The sequence below is a fragment of the Lepidochelys kempii genome, chromosome 10, assembly GCF_965140265.1.
Source record: "Lepidochelys kempii isolate rLepKem1 chromosome 10, rLepKem1.hap2, whole genome shotgun sequence".
NCBI lineage: Eukaryota > Metazoa > Chordata > Testudines > Cheloniidae > Lepidochelys > Lepidochelys kempii.
Window position 1 is genome coordinate 77,815,057 of NC_133265.1, and position 21,892 is coordinate 77,836,948.

Genomic DNA, 21,892 nt, shown 5'->3' on the forward strand with positions numbered 1-21,892 from the left:
GCTCACTTCATCGGATGCATACCGTGGAAACTGCAGCAGATATTATATACACACAGAGATCATGAAACAATACCTCCTCCCACCCCACTGTCCTGCTGGTAATAGCTTATCTAAAGTGATCATCAAGTTGGGCCATTTCCAGCACAAATCCAGGTTTTCTCACCCTCCACCCCCCTACACACAAACTCACTCTCCTGCTGGTAAAAGCTCATCCAAAGTGACCACTCTCCCTACAATGTGCATGATAATCAAGGCGGGCCATTTCCAGCACAAATCCACATGGGGGTGGGGGGTGGGTGAGAAAACCTGGATTTGTGCTGGAAATGGCCCACCTTGATTATCATGCACATTGTAGGGAGAGTTGTCACTTTGGATGGGCTATTACCAGCAGGAGAGTGAGTTTGTGTGTAGGGGGGTGGAGGGTGAGAAAACCTGGATTTGTGCTGGAAATGGCCCAACTTGATGATCACTTTAGATAAGCTATTACCAGCAGGACAGTGGGGTGGGAGGAGGTATTGTTTCATGATCTCTGTGTGTATATAATATCTGCTGCAGTTTCCACGGTATGCATCCGATGAAGTGAGCTGTAGCTCACGAAAGCTCATGCTCAAATAAATTGGTTAGTCTCTAAGATGCCACAAGTCCTCCTTTTCTTTTTGAGAGGTAGAACAGCATTTTCGAGATACACGTGAGCCCTTCCTTTTAAAAGGACATACAGATGGGTGGTGGTCACACTATGTGGATAACTCACAGGGACACACACAGTAAATACTTACTTGATTAAGCCAAATCGGCTAGCAGTTTTATGATGTTTCTGATTCAAAATATTCTGCTTCTCATGGATATCAAATTATCCCCATACATTTCAATAGGCCAGAAGCTGCACACATTTGTGTGGGTTCTGACACATGCTATGGACCTGATCCAACTCTCATTAAAGTCAATGGGAGCCTTTAATGGGAGTTGGATTGGGCTCTATATTGTCCAAATCCTTACTCAGACAAAGCTTGCATTGACTTCAATGGGGTGTTTTGGGCTAATGGGGCCTCATGGATACATTAAGTATAGACGGCTGTCGATCCACTATGTGAGTAAAGTAAAGCAGCAGCATTCCTATTCTTGCCCACAGCTGGACTTACTAAAAGTGTTCACAGTGCTGTCAATGGCTACTCATTACAGACACAATGGAACAAAAGGGAGCACGGGCAGGAAGGGCTGGGAGAGGATCAACATTCCAGGCGTTAGACTCAAAAATGTGACCTTTAATATTGTGGGGAAATGGCATTTACAATGGGATATTGGAAAATGTCACTGTTTTAAATTATCCTCTTTTCTCTGTTCTGTGGCTTGCATCGGTTACCTCCTTTTTTTCTCTGCCCCCCTCCATGGCAAGTGATCCAAAGCAAAACACCTTTGTGAGACAGGTGGAATAATAATAAATAATAATAATAATAATGCCTATTGAACTGCAGCAATGGCAATTAATAGTTACATTTCTATAGCTGGGGTTTCCGCCTTTGAAATCACAACTAAGGGTGGAATTTTCCAAAGGTATCTAAGTGAATTAGGCGATTAAGGTCTGGTTTAGGTCAATGCAAGACACTTCCATAGTTAGATTGATATAAGTTGCCTACACTTAAAGTTTGCTCCCATCAACATAACTGCCCCACTACTCCGACTTAATAACTTCACCTCCACAAGCCGCTTAGGGCTTGTCTACATTACCCGCTAGATCAATGGGCAGCGATCGATGCAGCGGGGGTCGATTTATCACATCTAGCCTAGACACGATAAAATCGACCGCCGAGTGCTTTCCCGTTGACTCTGGTACTCCACCAGGGCGAGAGGCGAAGGTGGAGTCAACGGGAGAGTGACAGTTGTCGACTTACTGCAGTGAAGACACCACGGTAAGTAGATTTAAGTACAGCGACTTCAGCTATGTTATTCACGTAGCTGAAGTTGCATAACTTAGCTCGATCCCCTCCCCCCCACCACACACACCTAGTGTGGACCAGGCCTTAGAGTCAAGGTCAATGTAGTTAGAGCAACGCAGTGTCAGTGTAGACACTGTGTTGTTTATCTTGACTGTTACTGGTTTTCAGGAGCCTTCCCACAATGCCCCACACCGACAGTACAATCGATACAAGCGCTCCTGGTGAGGACATGTGCCGCCGACAGAAGGAGCAACGTGCAGACACACAAGCAATGTAATTTCTGCGGTGGCTGTATGCCCACGTATGTTAGAGGAACTTAATTTTGTAGTGTAGACATGAGCTAACTCTCACTGACTTTCAACGGGAGTTAGGTGCTTAACTCATTCAACCTTCTACCCTAAGCTTGGTGCTGGGAGAATTCCTGAGTTCCAGTCCAGACTCAGCCTCTTATTGGCTATGTGGCCAGAACTGTTCATTAACGGTGCCTCAGGTTTTGGGGGCTGAATTCTGAGAGGTTGATTCTGCTGCTGAATCTGAGAGGTTTCTCATTATCCACAGCTCCCTCTGAAGTCTACTGGAGTTGTGCAAATCAGGTCTTAAATATCTTGAGTCGGGCACCCCAAAATGAAAACATTAGTGGGCACATTTGAAAGTTATGACTCTGACCTTGGCATCATAGTTTTTCCACCTGTAAAACAGGGATTATAATACTGTCCTACCTCCCAGGGGCACTGTGAGGGTTAAGCTAGTTCATGCTTGTAAAGCATTGGGAGTTTATCACCGTGGACCTATTAGTGAGGATGATCAGTCCAATTTTTGAAGAGGCACTGTGCATTTTTTCTTTGCACTTTCTCACGTTACTGTAGCATTCTGGTTCTCATCACTAGTAGCAGCGAGAGTGCCATGTGAAACTTGGCTGCAGTAGAGATCTGCCTGTTAGATGGTGATTCAAAAGCTAGTCACATGGAGGCTCCATCCTGACATTTTAGATTTCTTAAATTCTTCCATTCGTGTTCATTTGGGACAAAACCCCACCCCCACATTCTCATGCTCCAGTCTGTGAATGGTTCACCTCCTTACTTTCATCAGCGTAAAACCCAGCTGGACAGAACACCACACATGCATGTGTTTCCTGATGGTGATAGAAACCACGTCGGCAAGATGTACACTGGTTTCGGCCCCTGCCCGTGCAAGTTTCGCACCCCTTCTGGCATCTTCGGCATCTCCTGCTTGCGTTGTCCCCAAAATACCCCGAAGGGCACGAGCTCACACACACCCTGGAGAAGAATTAAACAAACCAGACGTATAATCAATGTCCGAGGGCTCACTTCTGCCAGATGCATCCAGTGAAGTCAACGAGAGTGGAGGGAACTCTACGCCTCACTGGATTGGCCCAACAATTGCACATGATAAAGAGATTACACTGTAAGGCAAAAAGGTACGGTGATAAATCCAGGGATTAGACAGTGAGCAAGGGGCTAACTTTCTATTCTACATAGGTTGTTATGATGCCTTCATCACCATGGTATCCGTGTGTCTTCCAGGAGCGCATTAAGCTATGTGACTAATATTGGTTACCTGTAGTTCATCATTCTCAGCTCAGCTTCACTTTCCTCCTGCACAGGTGTTCAGGCGAAGGCTTAGAAATAAAGGAGACGGAGGTAAAAGAAAGCCTTTGGGGAAGCATCTGGTATTATTGTCTCATTGTTTCCTTATGATCTTCTGTTTATCTATCTTATACTTAGTTTGTCATTTCTTTGAGGCATGGATCATCTTTTGGTTCTTCGTACAGCACCTAGCACAACAGAACCCCGGTACGTGACTGGGGCTCCTAGGTGTTAAGGCAATATAAATCATATTAGGACTAAGTTGAACCTCGGGTTAAAGGAGATTTTTGTTGCGCTTTTCTTTGAGCTTGAGGAAATCTCTTGCTAACTGCACCTATGTTCTTGTTTCTGCTGAGTCATTCTACCAAGTTACAGGTGTTTGGAAAAAAATACTATTAAACAGTGTCATAGTATGATCTTTGTGGAATTAGATATTCAGGTGGGATTGCTTTGTAAAATACAAGTTGCAATAACCAAGTCTGAACTGACAGTATGCAATCATTTCATGTGAGATGCAAATCAATCTAAGAGAAGATTTAGGTGTTAGGACTTCTAGACAATCAATCCAAGAGAAGATTTAGGTGTCAGGACTTCTAGGCGTTGTGGCAGTATGATATGTGCCGGCTTCCAAGGATTATACTACCAAGTATAAATTAAACAGATGCACATTTAGACATCTGGAAAGCAAAGGAGTGTGGATCCCAGTTCCCAAAAGGTACAGTATTCTCAGCTCATTAAGTCTGGTGTTTAACAGTGCAAGTGCTTGGTTCTCATTTGGCATTTATTGTAAAGAAATGCTGCTTATGCAATTAACTCCAGCACTTGCCTGTCTGACTGTCTCAGTGGGATGGCGACTGCACACCAGTCATCCTACCAGACAGCTCCCCTCATCAGCATTTTTACTTGCAGAATTACTAGATCATTTCATCCTTTAAAACAATCTACTCCTATTTATTCTTTATTAATTAGCAAGGTGTAAACTGAATTTCAGTGGTTGGGAATGGTCTTTAAAACCACTCCCATACATAGCATGGGATTCAAAGTTTCCTACAGTTTCCCCAATGTTTAACGCACACTGACTTGATAACTAGTTCTATGGGCAAAAATTTCAGAGCCAAAGTGATTTAGGCGCCTACATCCCATTTTCAAAAGTAATGTAGGCCCTTCAGAGTCCAAGTCTCAAGGGACTTGGCACCTACATGCCTCTTGAAAATGGGACCAAGACTTCTGAGTCATCTAGGTCCTTTTGAAAATTACACCCTATGTCTTCCTTATGCCGTCCATCACCCAATTTAAAGCAGGAATCCCCGCGCTCGCCCTCTTTCTTAAAATACATTTTCACATGAATACTAGTGCTTATGAAAGGTGCCAGATCAGCAGTCCAGTGGAATGAAGTCCTCCATTTACCTGAAAGACGGGCATGACACAGGAAGGAAGTGACAGAGCTAAGAGCAGTTCATTCAAGCATGCACCCAAAGGATTTTATAATAATTAAATATAACCTGGCACATAAGCCCCCAAACAACAGTCAGATGGAAACAACTTTCGGTAACTACCAATCTGGCATTGGAGTGGCATTGGAACCGGTGACCTTTAATGATTTAATTTTCGAGGACACTCATCACGCAAGAAAACATTAACAATGCCCTAGAAGGCAGGGAAGTACCATTATCCCAGGTGGGGTTTGGAGAGATTAAGTGACTTGCCCAAGGTTACCCATGGCATAAGCTGGAACAGGAGCCAGGTCTGCTGAGCCCTGGGGTGCTGCCGTAACCACAAGACCATCCTTCCTCCCCACTACAGGCAACAGGTTTGTCTTTCTATTAACAGATCTCAACCAGGCTTCTCTTTCAGATGATATTTCATTAAACTAGCACATTCATCATACACTAACTTGCGAACAAAACAAAGGCCTGGTGGTTAAAACATTGAACGAGGATGCAGCAGATCAAAGTTCAGGTTCCTGCCTTACTACTAACTCCCTGTAAGACCTTGGGCAAGTGACTTCATGCCTGTGCCTTTATTCCCCATCTGTAAAATGGGACCAATAATGCTCGTGCACTACCATCCTTTGTCTGTTTAGATTATGAGCTATTTGGAGCTGGGGGGGGGGGGGCTGTCTCTTATTAGTAGCACATTCAGCTCCTAGCACAAAGGGGCCACTTCTGTAATGCAAATAAATAACATCATTACCTGCCAGTTTTAACACTTCCAAGACTGTAATGGATGCAATTCAAGCACTGATCTGCATTAGGACCATCACAGCCTTTGTTGCCACATTCAGGATGACATGGACCTTAAAAAGAGAGAGAGATTTCTGCTGAAAGAATTTGCACAAGCTCTTCCAAGCACACCCTGCAAGTGTTTATGTCCCATCCCCATGTGTGTAAAGGTATAAGGTGCTGAGAAACTGTACTGATGGGGGCTAGCTCCGGAGAACGATAAAACAGGATAGATTTGGCCCTGCTACTTTGAGAATTTTAAAATCAACACAGAAGAGCCAGAAAGCCATATCATTCTACTTGTCAACTGTCCCCCTAACATGTATGCAGAGGAGGGGGACAGAGAGAGTTACCATCCTAGCACTACACAGCATCTAACAGCTGAAGGACAAACCACAGCAGTCAAATAAGACTTTGTGTCTATGTTCTATATGTAAAGAAAAAAATTTGCACAAACATACATATGTGTTTATGTTAAGATGCGCTTTGATTTTGTGTGTGTGTGTGTGTGGTTCTCTCCTAAACAACTACTGAGCTATTATATTATCTGGCTAGTAGAATAATATTTGGCTATCACAACAGTAACAGATCCATATTCATATGTTACTAATTCATATTTGTTATAGAGTGAAATAAAGTTCAGAGGGAATGATAAAAAAGAGGCGTGTCTCTTTAAATGTGCTGTATTCAGGTTGACGCTTCCGGCTAGGACAATTCTTTTGCAATAGCATCGTCCAATCAGATGTGAAGGTGGCAGTTGGAAGAAAACTATAGGTGCATATACGCCCCCAAAAGGGAAAGTGATACAGGAAATACAGCGACTGAAATCTCTCCAAAAGCAGTGACTATGAGCCTGAATGACTTTTGAAAACCTACCATGGCCATCTCATGTGATACTATTCTATCACCATCAGAGGAAAAGGACATCTGAGAAAACAGCTTTGTGGGGCATAACAAAAGTAACTGGAAAAGTATAATCGGGGGGGGGGGGGGGGAGTTGACTATAGAGACAAGGGCAGAGAAGGGAGATAAGAGGCACCGGATACCAGGCTGTCTCTCTGACAGCTGTCTTGCCAACAGACTCATGTACACATGGGAAATTCTGCAGTGACTTCCCACCGTTGCTACCTCTAGTTTGACTCCACCCAAGTTACTAACACTGGGGGCCCTGGCGTAGCCAGGCCATTGGCTGCTGCCAGTATTTTAAGTACTGTGAGTGAAATGCTGGCCCCCCCGAAGTCAATGGCAAAACTCCCATCGACTGTCACGGGGTCAGGATTTCACCTTGTGTCAACTAACACTGCTCAAAGCAGGTCTAATACATATATGTAATGCAACATCCCTGGGAGGGTTATCGGCAGTGGGGATTGAACCTTTGACCTCTGGAACTAAAAGCATGAGCCGCTACTGCCGGAGCTAAAAGATTTGCTTCCGTTGGTCAAGGCTATAGCAAGCTTACTAACCTCAACATAGTCCAGCCATCACTGAAGGGGACATATCACACTGGTCGCATAGTTCTATCACAGGGCTGGGCCTGTGTTCCAGCTTTGCAAACAACATTCTTTTCTCCTCATAATTTAGCATTTGCCCCTAGCCTTTCCCCATCCCTACAAAAATCTCAGCCTCTGGTGACAGTCCCGCCAGAGTTTTGTTTTGTTTTTAAAATAAAGAGTCTTACACACATCCCCCAAATCTACACCAGCACCAGCCTCACTTTTGTATTTCTCCCATCCTTTCCTGTTCCAGTTGTATTTTATGTGGGGCAGGGTCCTGTTTGGCTTTCTGTGGAATGTTTTTCTGAAGGGTTTGGAACCAACCCAATCTCCGTGTGCAAGGAAATAGCAGATCTTTCTCGTTCTCCTGACATCGGCACAACCAATTTGTGGTAGGGGCAATGAAACAGGTCATTTTTCAACTTTAAATTTTGTTCCTTTACACAGTCCCCCTTGTAGCATCCATTTCTTTACCGTCAGTGTGTGGGCTGGTGGATATGTCCAGGCTGCTCAGCCCTCTACGGCCCAGAGCAGCCCATCCCACTTTCCTCCCACCCCACTGTGTGCACCACAGCAGCACCAACAACCGCAAGGGAATTTAGACGCTTTCTTATCCAGCCTAACTCTGGTGCCCTTCCTCCCAGAAACAAGCTGGTTCTAGATGCTCAGAGAGCATGGCTCACCCCCCACACCCGACCCTGTTTTCACATCAACCACCTGGTTAACTTGCCCAGCCTTCAACACAAAACATTGCAAGTGCAGCCCCGTGACAGACTGTAGCGTGCTCCTGAGATGCCATCCCCCTAGTTCACAGCAACCATGCTCACGTGCTGTTCTGCAGCTTAATGTTTTGTTTCTCTTCTCGGGTGAATCTTGAGAATGATGCTGGATTGGCCACTGGGTGACCGAAGGCTCGTGTTTACCCAGGGACCAGCAGAACCAGCATGGACAGCAACAGCCCACGTTGCCTCATGCTACTCAGAAAGGTGGAGGGCAGTTCTGTGTTTCTACTGCCCATTCTATTCTGGCCTCTACAGACACCAGCAAGAGCCCACACTATGGTGTGCCCGCAGAAACACCGTGAACAGGACTGAAGCCATGTAGATCAATGATCTAGCAGATGGTAATAGCTTTTAGTTGCTGTGCCATCTGTGGCTGGATTTGAACTGGTGACCTAGAGGTCAGAGGTTCTATATCCCATTGTCTAGTCCTTGAACCTTATTTTATTATGAATATTTTATCTATTGACAATTGAACTACAAAGTCATATCCTCCTAAAACCTCTGCAACTCAAACACTAGGCAATGCCAGACTGCAGTACTCTGCTACCCCTGAGACTTTGTAATGATACACTGCAACAAAGGCGCTGACCAGGAGATGGAAAGAATTGAACCAATTCAACTTTCATTTTAGAGACTTCTCCCACTGCTTCTACCAGGTCAACTCTCTTGAGATGTGCTGAAGCTGACCTCTGGAACTAGCAGCTTCACTTGGTCCAGAGGAAAACAGAGAAGTGGGAAATGGGAGGAGAGTAGAGGTAGGCGAACAACAATTTTTCAACTCACTGGCAATTCTGAAAAGAATTTGTAAAAAAACTGGGGTCAAAATGAAAATTTTCAAAATTTTCATTGAATCAAAATATTTTTTTAAAAAAAATCAGTTTTGGGTTGAAATGTTTTGTTTCAATCTTGAACATTTTGTCATGGTTTGGATTTAAAAAAAATAAAATTAAAGGAAATTTTTAAACAAAAGTGATTTTGAACCGAAAAATTACAATATTTTGAGGTTTTCAGAATTTGATTTGGTTTTCAATCAAAACTATTTGGCAAGATTTACACAAATTTGCAAAATGGTTTAGTGTCACCGAATCTGGATTGTTCTCTGAAAAAAAATGGTTTTGTGAGAAAAATTTTGCCTAGTGCTAGAGAAGAGTTGTCTTAGTCTTAACATTCATGAGCGCCTTAACCAGGTATCATGGTGTTCCATTAACTCAAGGTGGGCCTGAATCAATACGCTATAACTCACCCTCACCAAACTCTGGAAACGTTTAGTTCTGAGGCACTTGGGCTACTAGGAACCAGAGATTAGAAGGGTGGGTGTGCAGATGGGGAAGTGGCTGGGAAATAAAGGAGAAAGGGTGTGGGAATGATTTGCTACCAAAATTAGCTGGCGAACACAGAGGTCTCCAGAGAGTTCAATTTCATTACAGATGCAGGTTGGTTAGATAGACCCAGGCAGGAGAGACTTGTGTCCTAAGAATTCGACTGCCCAGCTCATATAGAACCTTCCAGTCAAGCTTAAAAATCATCCATATTGTACAGATTTTCAAAAACTACCTATTTGCACCTCACCATAGTTTAGAAGACCACAAGAAAAAAAAAAACAAACAGACTAGTGTGCAAATAATTTAAATTTTTTTGGAACAAGCTGGAAAAGACAGCTACAGCTGCGTTGGTGGTAGCGTTAATAGGAGAGGCAGGAGTCCATTCCAAAATTCTTTAAGCCAATCCTTCACTGACTCCTGAATTGTCAGTTTCATTGGTATACAGGAAGGTATTGCATAAATGAGAGGTATATGTTCAAAATGCAGCCCAATATTTATCTAGCAGCCATAATATTTATAAAGAATATTTGCCAAACCAAAACTAGGTGGCTTTTCTTGCTAATCGTTTAGGTGCAGTGTTCAAAGGCCCACAGAACAGATTACTATTCCATAAAATCCCGTTATAGCTTTCCTCCTGTGGGCACCTTGTGAATTCTCTATGTCACATGTGTTGCTAAAGGTGCTACATGTAATTATACAAGTTTATGCTGTAGAGAGAATTTATTTTCAGCCGCCCTTCTCTCTCTCTCATGTCCTCTAGTCATTCGTGGCACTAAAACAGTAATTACAAGGCAATTCTCACTTTGGCTGTAAGTTCCCATGGGCAGGGACTGTCTCTAGACAATACCATAATATAAAGAAGAAGGAGGACATAAAAGTCAGTGGGTGGAGATAGGTTGGGCCGATTCTCATTCATACTAGGCCCCTGTATACTGATCTGGCTGATGGAGCAGAGCCATAAAGTCATGCAAATGTACTTTGAGCTTCCTGGAAAGGAGCCGTCTGGCATGTCTACACATACAGCACAGCAGCTGCACCACTGCACTGCGTCTGGTGAAGACGCTCTATGCTGACGGGAGAGAGCTCTCCTGCCAGTGTAATAAAACTGCCTCCGCGAATGGCAGAAGCTCTGTCAGCAGGAGAAGCTCTCCCGCTGACATAGCACTGTGCATACGAGCAGTTAGGTCACTCGGGGGGAGGTTTATTCACACCCTTGAGCAATGTAAATTATGCCGACATAAGCTGTAGTGTGGACAAAGCCTGAGTGTAAGGGTATGTCTCCACTGCAATTGGAGGTGTGACTGCAGCAGGGGTAGACATACCTGCATTAGGTTTACCTGCACTAGCATGGCTAAAACTAGCCGTGTACATGTGGGGGCGGAGGCTTCAGTGCAGATCATCAATACAAGCACATACCAGGGCCCTGGCATACTTGTATGGCCCGCACTGAAGCTCATGCCTCCCTGTCTGCATTGCAATTTGTCACCAAGCCAGTGCGGGACATGCCATGTCTGTGCTACAGTCCCCCTTCAGATTGAACTGCAGATACACCCTAAGTGAGAATCAAACCAGGACACATTTTTCATGAACCTCAGTTAATAAACCAGGGCTTCTTATTACAGCCTTGCAGCATCTATACGGTTTCCTTGGGCAGCCCCTGTACCTGTTGACTTGGATAATCTTTACAGTGTGCCTCAGCAGTCTTGTGGTGGTGCTTCACCCCACTGATGCGTTCTGTAAGTCCTGCTATCCTCTACCAAGACTACGGAAGAGAGGTTGCTGCCAGGGCTGTATCAGTGTTCTCCACAGGCTGGAATTTTCTAAGGGGCCAAAGGGAAGGGCCCAAACCCCAGAAAATTTCAATGGGAGATGTCTAACTCTCTTAAGATCTTTTGAGCAATCCCATCCTTAAAGAACAGCCAGCATCTGGGGCACTGGGATCAATTTCCATTGTAAAATATAAGAGACCCAATTCAGGCCTAGTGTTCTCAGCAGAATATCTCCTATCAAGTCAGAGCTGCATTCGCATACACCCACTTACAATAAAATGAACAAGGCGGCAAACTCGAAGCCAATCAAAGGAAACTTTTTCACACAACACATAATTAGACTGTAGAGCTCATTGCCCCAGGAAGTCAGTGGGTATGTCTATACTGCAAGGCAAGCCCGGGTTAGTAGAACTCAAGTTAGCAGACCTCAGGTTTGTTAACCTAGGGCTTGAGTATCTACTCTCATTTGTTACTCCAGGTTAGGAATTGTTGAACCCCAGGTCCCAAACTGGGGACCCAGCATCTACACTATATTATGGGGGTCAAAATCCACCCACATCCCAGAGTTCCCTGGCGCCCTCCCAAAATGAGGCCACTTTAGCTCTTTGCTTGTGGTGCAGCATGGAACAACTTGACTGTCCACAAAACTTGACCGTCCAGAGGACAAAGGAAGTCAAACTGTGGGATACTTTTGGCAGACTCCCAGAGCATGAGTCAAGGGGGGCTGCACCTATTCTGCAAAGCAATAGGGCTTGAACCCTGGGTCCTGGCTTGACTTTGGCCTTGTCTACACTTCAGTGGAAATTCGATCTAAGCTATGCAATTTGAGTTACGTGAATAGCGTAACTCAAATTGACGTAGCTTAGATCTGCTTACTGCAGGGTCCACGCTATGCGATGCCAATGGAAGACACTCTCCCGTCAACTCCCCTTACTCCTCCCGATCCGGTGGAGTAGAGGAGTCGACGGGAGAGCGATCTGCAGTTGATTTAGCAGGTCTTCACTAGACCTGCTAAAATCGACCGCCGATGCATCGATAGCCGGTCAATCCCATGGTAAGCGTAGACAAGCCCTTAGGGTTGGACCCTCTATTCCCATGGGGTTCCGAGACCCTGGGTCCAAGCCCTGAGTTAGTGTGATTTGTGTGTAGACAGAATGGGGGCCTGAGCCAGAGTTTGAATCCACAGCTTACACTGCACTGTAGACATACCTACTGAGGCTAAAAATTTAGCAAGATTCAAACTGGGATTGGACCTTTATACGGATAACAAGATCATCCAGAGTTGTCACAATTAATGTTAATAAAAAATGGAGTAGGAGGCTTATGCCCAGAATAGAACAGTGGTAAGAGTGTCTGAGTTAGCAGTCAAAGAAAGGATAGCTTAATGCCACAGAGAGAAATTATATGAATCTGAATAAATTTGGACCCCATTTCTAGATACATTTGGATAAAACTGTTGCGATGGCTTGAAGAAAGCCAGACCTCCACTCCAGCTAACCCTTCTTCTACCCCCTCCAACCCTGTTCCCCTCCTTCCTTTCTCTCCTGATTCATGCATTTCTTCTGCTACTTTATTACTGTTTCCCCAACCCTAACAACATGTTATGTCTACATAGGACTGTCTGGTTGTGTATTATCTGATCTTGCAGCTTTGACAAGTTGTAAAATTGCGTATCTCCATTGGTGATCCCATGAAGCGTGCAGGATTTGGAAACACATACAAGCTGTCAGTCATTTACTTTTCTGTCCTTTTCATTGTTTGATTTTTTTTTATTGATTTACATAAAGAAACCAATCACAAACATTTTTGGGGAAGGGACAATAAACCTCATGCTTTAGGGTTTAGGCCAATCTCTATTAGGGTACGTCTACACTGCAAAAAAACAAAAACAACAAAAAAACACAAATAAAAAACAACCACCACCAAAACAAAAATGCAGCAGCTAGCCTCAGAATCCAGGTCAACTGCCTCAGGCTCCTAGGGCTCGTGCTACCTGGCTAACAGCAGCAGTGTACATAGTTCCTGCTCAGGCTGGAGCCAGCGCTCAAACTCTGGAAGGGGGAAGGTCTCAGAGCCCATAGCATGAGCCCCAGTTATCCTGAGCTCCAGACTCACTGTCACAGGGTTGTTTGTTTTTTTGCACTATAGATGTATGCTTAGAGATCAGAATGAGACAATGTGAGGGGCAGATTATCCCACATCTGCTACTGTGGGGTCCTTACAACTGCCTCTGAATCAGCTGGTGCTGGCCACTGTCAGAGACAGGATACTAGACTAGCTGGACCTCCAGTCTGACACTTCCTATGTGCCCCAAAGCTGAATCTGGCCTACTGCTGGCAGAGGCCAGGGTGCAGAGGCAAGGTAGGATAAGGATTTACATTCTCTTTTTCTCTCCTCTTCTCCCAAAGGAAACAAACCATAGACATTTTGTGCTGTGTTTATATCTGCACCGGCAGGTCCTGATTTTTGTAGGGACACAATATTCAGCTGCAAGTGAAACAGCACGGGGCTGCAGAGGTTTTACCTGTGTATTCTTCCTCCTCTTCCACCACCTCCATCTGACTCTGGAAAACTGCTGCTTTAGAGGGCTCCATTTTGGGCATTGAAATCTCCAGCATCCTTGATTGGGAGTGATGGGAACTGGTTGTGTTGTAAGGGTGTTCGGCTGTTCCATATAAAATGAGACTCCATTCCTTTAACTTCCCTGCAATAGATGCAACAGTGACAGTAGACTAACACATCACCTTTCCATAGCACCTTCCACTTCTCAAAGGCCCTTACAAACAAGGATCATTAAGTCTTCAGACTGCTGCTGTGAGGTGAGCATAAGTTCACAGCTGGTGAAACTGATGCACACAGAAGTAAAACAATTAGTCTAGGGACATACAGGAATGCAGTAGTGGGAACAGGACCAAAACCCAGGAGTTCTGACACCCAGCAGAACTGCCAGGAAACATCACACTTCTAAAATTTGTAAGGTATAAAAGCAGCCAAGAAAGCACAAGCAAGATCATTCAATACAAATCTTTATTAGACCACAGAGATTCTGGACTAAATTAAGGTAGCAGTTCAAGGCAGCCATGGAATTTTTAATGCGTTAACTCCTGTGTGATAAACTGCAGTTTCATTAGCTGCTTAATAACTGAACTATGGAGAGAGCCATTAACTCTAGAAGCTATAATTGGAGATAAGGAGACTTATTTTTGTCAATATCTCCAAACACAGGTTAAAGATTTTTAGAGCTGTTTTCCACCGTCTTCTAAACAGAGGATTTTTTCCCCCCTAACATGATTGATTTTTAAGAACAGGACTAAGCAAGCAGCACCATTGGCTTGTAAACAAGACAGTCTGAAGGAACATCAGTGGATTATTCTGGGTTTGCTCAGGACTGTGGTAACTTGCATCAAATGGAAGATATACACTATAGAGCTGATTAAATGGAATAAATATGCTCAGGAGTGAATGAGAACAAGTTACAAGGCCTTAAGAAGGAGTAGAAAAGCAGCATCTCTAGAAGAAGTCTTTGCTACATGAGGAAATTATAACAATTTAATTTAGGGTTAGAGCTGGTGAAATTTTTCAGCCAAAACTTTTCAGGTGAAAAATGCAGACTTGGTGATACGAAAATGAGTCATAAATTTGTGGCAGTTTCACCAAATTGTTTTGGTAGGGGAAAAAACAGGAAGGGGGGAAAAAAACAACAACTTATAATAAAGAGTTTGTGTCGGGTAGTTCAGGAACCAAATACGGCCACTGAAACAGTTGCCTCTAACACAATCAGAGCCAAGTCAGTGGCAAGAGCTTGTGATCCACACATACCTGGCTTTCTAGTGAGGTGCACCAGCAGGCAGGTTGTGTCACCACTCCTGTCTCCAGGTTAGACTACTATGCCTAAAAGGAAGCCATCCACAGGGAAAAAGAGCAAATACAGAAATGCCTCGTTTCTTGGCTCTGGGAGTTTTAACTACAGTTGGATGTCAGACCTCAAACTGTGCCTAAACATTAAATGCTCCCAGGCAAAAGGCTTCCTGGACTTCATGTATTAGTTATGGGAGCATGTGGATTGCTGGGGTTGGATGCTGGATATTAGACCAATGGGTGTTTTGTCTGATGAAGAACCGCAGGACTTGGCCTCTCAGTTCCATTGCCACAGTTTCAAACAGCTCGGCACCTAACAAGCTGCACTCTTCTGAAAAATCAGGCCACTAGCTTTCGTGTCTAAACTGGAGCTGAACTCCCTTGAAATTCTGAGCCCAAATGTGGGTGCTGAGCCTCTCTGCAAATTCTAGCCACAGTTATATTTGCAAACCTGCCCCTAAAGAGACTCACATCCATTTAAAAAAAAAAAATCTATGGTTCTCCCCATCAGTTATTGCTCCCCTCACCACAGTACCTCAGCACCTCACCATCTGTTACTGTATTCATCTTCACAACACCTTAGGGAAGTACTATTATGCCCGTTTTACAGATGGGGAATTGAGGCACAGAGAGACTAAGTGACTTACCTAAGGTGGAGGAGGTAATTGAACACAGGTCTCTCAGCTCCCCAGCTATTGCCCTAACTGCTGCTTATACCTTGCCACTTTATTCTCTTCTAGCTGTGGCTCTAATCTGATGGCTATTTTATTTGCTTTTTCTGCTAATGTCAATTTTGGGGGGAGCAAGCATCTGAAGCTCGTTGAAAATATCTTCCTTTTTCTGATATTTTTTGTATCTGTTTCAACACTTTTCAGTTTCTTGCCATGGTACAATTTAATATGTTCATTTTTATTCATTGAACAAATATTTTAAAATCCCATGTAATGCAGTGCCCTAATAATTAAGGTTAAGATTTAGTCATGGGTATTTTTGGTAAAAGTCATGGACAGGGCACAGGCAATAAATAAAAATTCACGGCCTGTGACCTGTCCATGACTTTTACCAAAAATACCCCTGAGTAATTCTCTACTTCTGGGTCCCAGCTGCTCCGGGGGTCCCTGCTGGGGTGGGAGGCCCTGCTTCAGTGCCGGGGGTTGACTGCCCCCTGGCCGCTGTTCCCAGGGAACGCTCTCCAGATGGCCTCCGAGTGCCTCAGGCCTCTGCTCCAGCCACTCCAGGACCACTGCTGCTTGGGCGGTCCCTGGGGCACCACCAGGACCACAGCTCAGGTGTTTCCCGAGGCCTCCCCGACCAGCAGCCAGTGCTGCTGGCCCTGGGTCAGCCCCTAGGATCACTGCTCAGACACTCCCCAGGGGCACCCCCAGGACCGCTGCTTGGGGCGGTCCCTGGGACCAGCCACTGCTCTTGCAGTCCCCAGGGCCAGCTGCACCAGCTGCTGCGGAAGTCCGAGGTCGCAGAAAGTCACAGAATCTGTGACTTCTAACCTCCGTGAAAGAAGTGCAGCCTTACTAATAATTAATTGCTGCTCATCAGCACAGCTGCTGAAATATTATTTTCCAATTAGGTCAAAATTAACTTGACTTTACAAATTAATTACTAAATTATTTAAAAAAAAAAAACAATCTAATTTAAGGTTTCAGAGTAGCAGCCGTGTTAGTCTGTAGCCGCAAAAAGAAAAGGAGTACTTGTGGCACCTTAGAGACCAACAAATTTCAGTGTAAGCTTTCGTGAGCTGCAGCATGGAAAACTGCATGCATCCGATGAAGTGAGCTGTGGCTCATGAAAGTTTATGCTCAAATAAATTTGTTTGTCTAAAGTGCCACAGGTACTCCTTTTAATCTAATTTAAGCCTCCATTTCCCTCCTCCAGTTCTGTATTTATTACACACTTCATGTCATTATTTGCTGCCACGGAAGTCCCTTGACTATAGCCTGGTGGCTGTTTGTGGTCTGCCTCGATTCAGATTTCAGTGAAACAATCTCACCAGATTTACGCACTCTGGAACTGCATTTGTTGCTCCCAAGGTAGTGCACAGCATTAGCAATTGAAGTAGCGTGGCCATTCACATGTTCCCAGAACTCCAGACATTAAATTAAGGCTTTTACATTTCTTTGTTTTGAACCATTATATTCTGACTTTATCACCTTCGTTCTTGGGGTCAGCAAATTCAGTTTCACAGTAATGTTAATTTTACAATTAATTCTTAGATTATCCTTTGATAGACAAGTTTGTCGACCCCTTCAGCATAAAGAATTTCATCAGATTTCGTCACATCAAGTCCTACTAGACCTCGAGAGGACATCTAGTCCAGCCCCCTATGCTGCAGCAGGACCAAGTAAACCTAGACCATCCCTGACGGCATTTGTCCAACCTGTTCTTAAAAACCTCCAGTGATGGGGATTCCACAACCTCCCGAGATAACCTGTTCCAGTACTGAACTATCCTGATATAGTTAGAAAATATTCCCAATATGTAACTTAATTGTTCCTTGCTGCAAACTATGGCGGTTACTTCTTGTCCTACCCTTGGTGGATGAACACAACTGATCACCAGATTTAGGTATAGATACAACTATATGGACTAGGGGAAAACAGCTTTTCTAATGAAGGAGTCAGTAACCAGATGGCAGTTTGGGATTCTTCTAATGTCTACAAACACTCTGAAGTTCTCAAGATGAAGTTCATCCACACACAGCAGGGGGACCAGAATTTGGAAGGCCAAAATTATTACTCCGTTTAGGCACCTACATTTGAAACTGTGCTTTGTATTGCAACATTTTCCTTAAGAATCGTGGCAAAGTTCTATCCAACAAACCCAGGTGAAAGCACAATTCCAAGTAAGCACAGACATTTGCATCAAGTACGACACGGTCAGGGAAGGAGCATGACAACTGCACTCTATGCATTACACCAAATCAGTAGCTCAGATGCTACTGGTGACAATCTAGAAAGACAACACTGTGCTCACCTCGCCTCTCTGGGTTGCGCATCTGGGATGGCGTGTCATGGATCTTCAGAGTCCATTCCCCTTCTGCCTTCTCCCCCCAGCAGTGGACGGTCATGAATTCCCAGTTTTTAAATCCTTCGTTAGAGATATCAAACACTCTGCAATTGAGGAGTAGTGTCAGTGCATTACTCAAGACAATTAAACAGGGAGCACTGCAAGGTGCTAAAAGATATGCACCCTAATGGCTTCTCACCGCAGTGCGGACAACCCAGGAGCAAACTGCAGAGTGCACGGACAGTGCTATGCTCTAACTTAGGGGTGGGCAAACTGCGGCCCGTGGGACAGTCCTGCCTGGCCCCTGAGCTCCCAGTCAGGGAGGCTAGCCCCTGGCCTTTCCCCCACTGGCCCCCCTCCCCCACAGTGACACCACCATGTGGGCAGCGCGGCTTGTGCCTGCCCACCTCCCAGGCTTTCAAATAAGCCGGTCCAGCTGCTCTAAGCGGCCTGGTAAGGGTAAGTGTGCAGGGGGCGGTTGGATGGGGCAGTGGTTCGGGGGGGAGGGGTAGTCAGGAGACAGGGAGCAGGGGGGGCAGTTAGGGACGGGGGTCCTGAGGACAAGGAGCGGGGGGGGGGGTTCGGAAGTGGGAGGGGGCGGATAGGGGGCTGGAGCCACGCTTTTTGGGGAGGCACAGTCTTCCCTACCGTTTCGCACCTCCGATGTGGCCCTCGGGCCAAAAAGTTTGCTCTCCCCTGCTCTAACTGCTCTGTGTGGACACAGCTAACGCAAACTAAAAGGTACCCAGCTTGCTGTAACTTCGTGCTGTTTGAAAGAGGACAATGTTAACATGAACTAGGTACCTTTTAGTTTGTGCCAGAAGCCTCCACATGGAGCAGATAAAGTGCAACAGTTTGGTGTACTCTGCAATTCACAGCCCCGTAGTCTACACTGTGGCACAGCGTAGACATAGCTTAAGTCAGGGGTTCTCAAAGATTTTCATTAGAATGGGCTGCATCTTAACAGCGAGATGATCTTGTATCCAACACCCATCCCATTGGTGATGGCACAGGCCACCTCCCCTCCCATCAGGACCGGTGTAACATCCCTGTGGCAACGGCAGCATTGCCTGCCATGGAGAATTAACATTAGGAAAGTATCTTTTAATGCAACTTAGCAGCTAGAATCAAACAGGAGAGCCAACGCTAAGAGACCAGCCAACAGCTTGGGAACCATTGTTCTAATCTCACGCTCGTACATGACTTACAATAAAAATTAACCCCAAAGGGCAGAACACAGCATTGTAAAAATAATCTACCCAGAGACTCTGCGGGTCAAATAGCACCTGGTTACAGAGAGAAATTAAGAGCCAAGGTTTGGAACATCGATTTTTTTGGTAATAATTCAACATCCACCACCGGGTCTGCTTCTGATTCAGGGTATTTACACCAAGGCCTTGAGCACTGGACATGATCACGCATCTTCTAGATACTATATAGGCCCTGATCCTGCACCAAGATCCGTGAGGACACACCCCGCATGCACACATGGAGTCCTACTGAAGTCATTCCCAAGCACATTGTTGAACTATATTAAAAACCATACTGCAGACAGTACAGAGTGCTCGATACGGCTGCGTTTCAATGTAGCAGTTTGCTCGGCGTGGGTGTGGCCAGGGCATCATATTGGAATCAAATTCATAGTGTATTTACCAAAAAACTTAAAGACCAAATATTCACCATGCCAGACCCTCAGCCCTAGTAAGTCCCTAGTCATCTCCTATCTCCCACAAAGGGTGTTCCCAGGGAAAGGGAGTGTGGCCCATAGCTCTAAACCACAGCAGAGACTCCAGATGTTATATAATCTGCCACAGAACTGGAGGGGAAGCAAAATACTCCTATGCATGTTCCCTTTCTCAACCTTGCCCAGCAGATTATGCAGAACATAGTTGACAAAAACACCACCCAAGGGTCTTGCATAACAAAATGTATCTTGCTCGCTGCACGAGTGTAGCTTCAATTTAGGAGACTACTCCATAGCACAGACATGCAATGAAGTCTTGTAACCACAGTACTCTGCTATTTAATCATTGCTGAGAAGTGGGGAGACGCTGCCGATTGTGTGAAGCCACCACTCCTGATCATAGTCAGCTCACGTCTCAGCTGCAAATCCTCCAGTAATATATTCCAACTTTAAATTGAACTATCCGTTCCAGGGAAGAGTGGACACTACAATGGACTAGGGGAAAGCAGCTTTTCTAATGAAGGAGTCAGTAACCAGATGGCAGTCTGGGGTTCTTCTAATGTCTACAAACACTCCGAAGTTCTCAAGATGAAGTTCATCCACACTTCCAGCAGGGGGACCAGAATTTGGAAGGCCAAAACTATTACTCAGTTTAGGAATACAACACACACCAATTTTCCTACTTCACCTTCATCCCCACTTGTGAGATTTCTGGAACAGCCACTATCTTGTAAAGTAAAAGTTCTGTGAAGCAGTTTATAGCTTGCAAAGAAGAGCCACTAGGAATCAAAGCTATTATTTTGGGGGTTTTGTTTGGGGTTTGTTTGTTTTTTTCCCATACATTAAAGATGTATGTATGTTTCATACTAGAACTGGAACATTTCTTTTGGCAAATAGTAAGTCCGCCAAAAATGCATTTCCGTTTTGTTAATTTAGATCAAATTTGGCAAATGGTTTTAGGGGAAAAAAACTGGGAAGTGTTGAAACATTTAATAGAATCATAGAAATGTAGGGCTGGAACGGACCTCAAGAAATCCTCAAGTCCAGCCCCCTGCACTAAGGCAGGACCAAGTAAACTTAGACAATCCCTGTCCTTAAAAACTTCCAATGATGGGGATTCCACAAATTCCTTTGAAAGCCTAGTCCAGAGCTTAACTACCCTTATGGTTAGAAAGTTTCCTAATATCCCTTACTGTAGATAAATCCATTACTTCTTGTCCTGCCTTCAGCAGGCATAGAAAATAATTGATCACCATCCCATAACAACAGATATTTAACATATATGAAGGCTTCTCAGGTTCCCCTTCAGTCTTCTTTTCTCAAGACTAAACACATCCAGTTTGTGTTTGAGGTTTTTTTTAAAACCTTTCCTCAAGGGTCAGGTTTTCTAAATCTTTTATAGTTTTTGTTGCTCTTCTCCAGACTCTCTCCACTTTGTCTACATCATTCCTAAAGTGTGGGACTGAGAACTGGACACAGCACTCCAGATTAGGCCTCACCAGTACCAAGTAGGGACAATTACTTTCCAAATCTTACATATGACACCCCCATTAATGCACCCAGAATGATAATAGCCTCTTTCGCTACCGCACTGTGATTTTGGCTTATATTCAATTTGTGGTCCATTTTAACCCCCAGGTTCTTTTCAACAGTATTACTGTCTAGCCAGTTATTCTCCATTTTTGTAGCTATGCAGTTGATTTGTTTTTTCTTCCAAAGGGTAGTACTTTACACTTGTCTTTACTGAATTTCATCTTGTTGATTTCAGACCATTTCTCCATTTTGTCATTCTGTTATAAGCATACTCTCCACTCCATTATCCACGTCATTAATGATAATACTGGACCCAGAACAAACTCCTGCGGGACTCCGCCAGATACGTCCTCCCAGTGCAAAAGCAAACCATTGACGGCTACTCTTTGACTACCGCCTTTTAAACAGGTATGCACCCCCATCTTATAGTAATTTCATCTAGATCACATTTGCCAAAAGCCTTTCTAAAAATCAAAATATATCATGACTAAACTTCCCCATAGCCACCGGGCCAGTAACCCTGCCAAAGAAGGAAATTAGGTTGATTTGGCATGATTTGTTTTTGACAAATCCATTTTGCTCTTGCTTATTACCCTGTTATCCTTTAGGTGCTCACCAATTGACTGTATAATAATCAGTAGCAGTGTTTTCTGGGTATTGAGGTTAG

At 44.5% G+C, this 21,892-nt stretch overlaps 1 protein-coding gene across 4 annotated transcripts in view; it reads right to left on the reverse strand.

Annotated features, from left to right (window-relative positions):
* Positions 1-21,892, reverse strand: part of PCSK6 (proprotein convertase subtilisin/kexin type 6) — a 119,053-nt gene that overhangs the window by 12,790 nt on the left and 84,371 nt on the right. Inside the window, exons 13-16 of one of the 4 annotated variants that reach the window (XM_073304307.1) lie at positions 17,976-18,112; positions 13,654-13,833; positions 5,735-5,837; positions 3,015-3,211 (exon numbers count right to left, since the gene is read on the reverse strand). In XM_073304307.1, coding sequence (XP_073160408.1) covers positions 3,015-3,211; positions 5,735-5,837; positions 13,654-13,833; positions 17,976-18,112 — 617 coding nt within the window. Of the gene's footprint in view, positions 1-3,006; positions 3,212-5,734; positions 5,838-13,653; positions 13,834-17,975; positions 18,113-21,892 lie in introns of those variants that run through there. The other 3 variants (XM_073304309.1, XM_073304310.1, XM_073304308.1) reach the window with 3 other exon arrangements.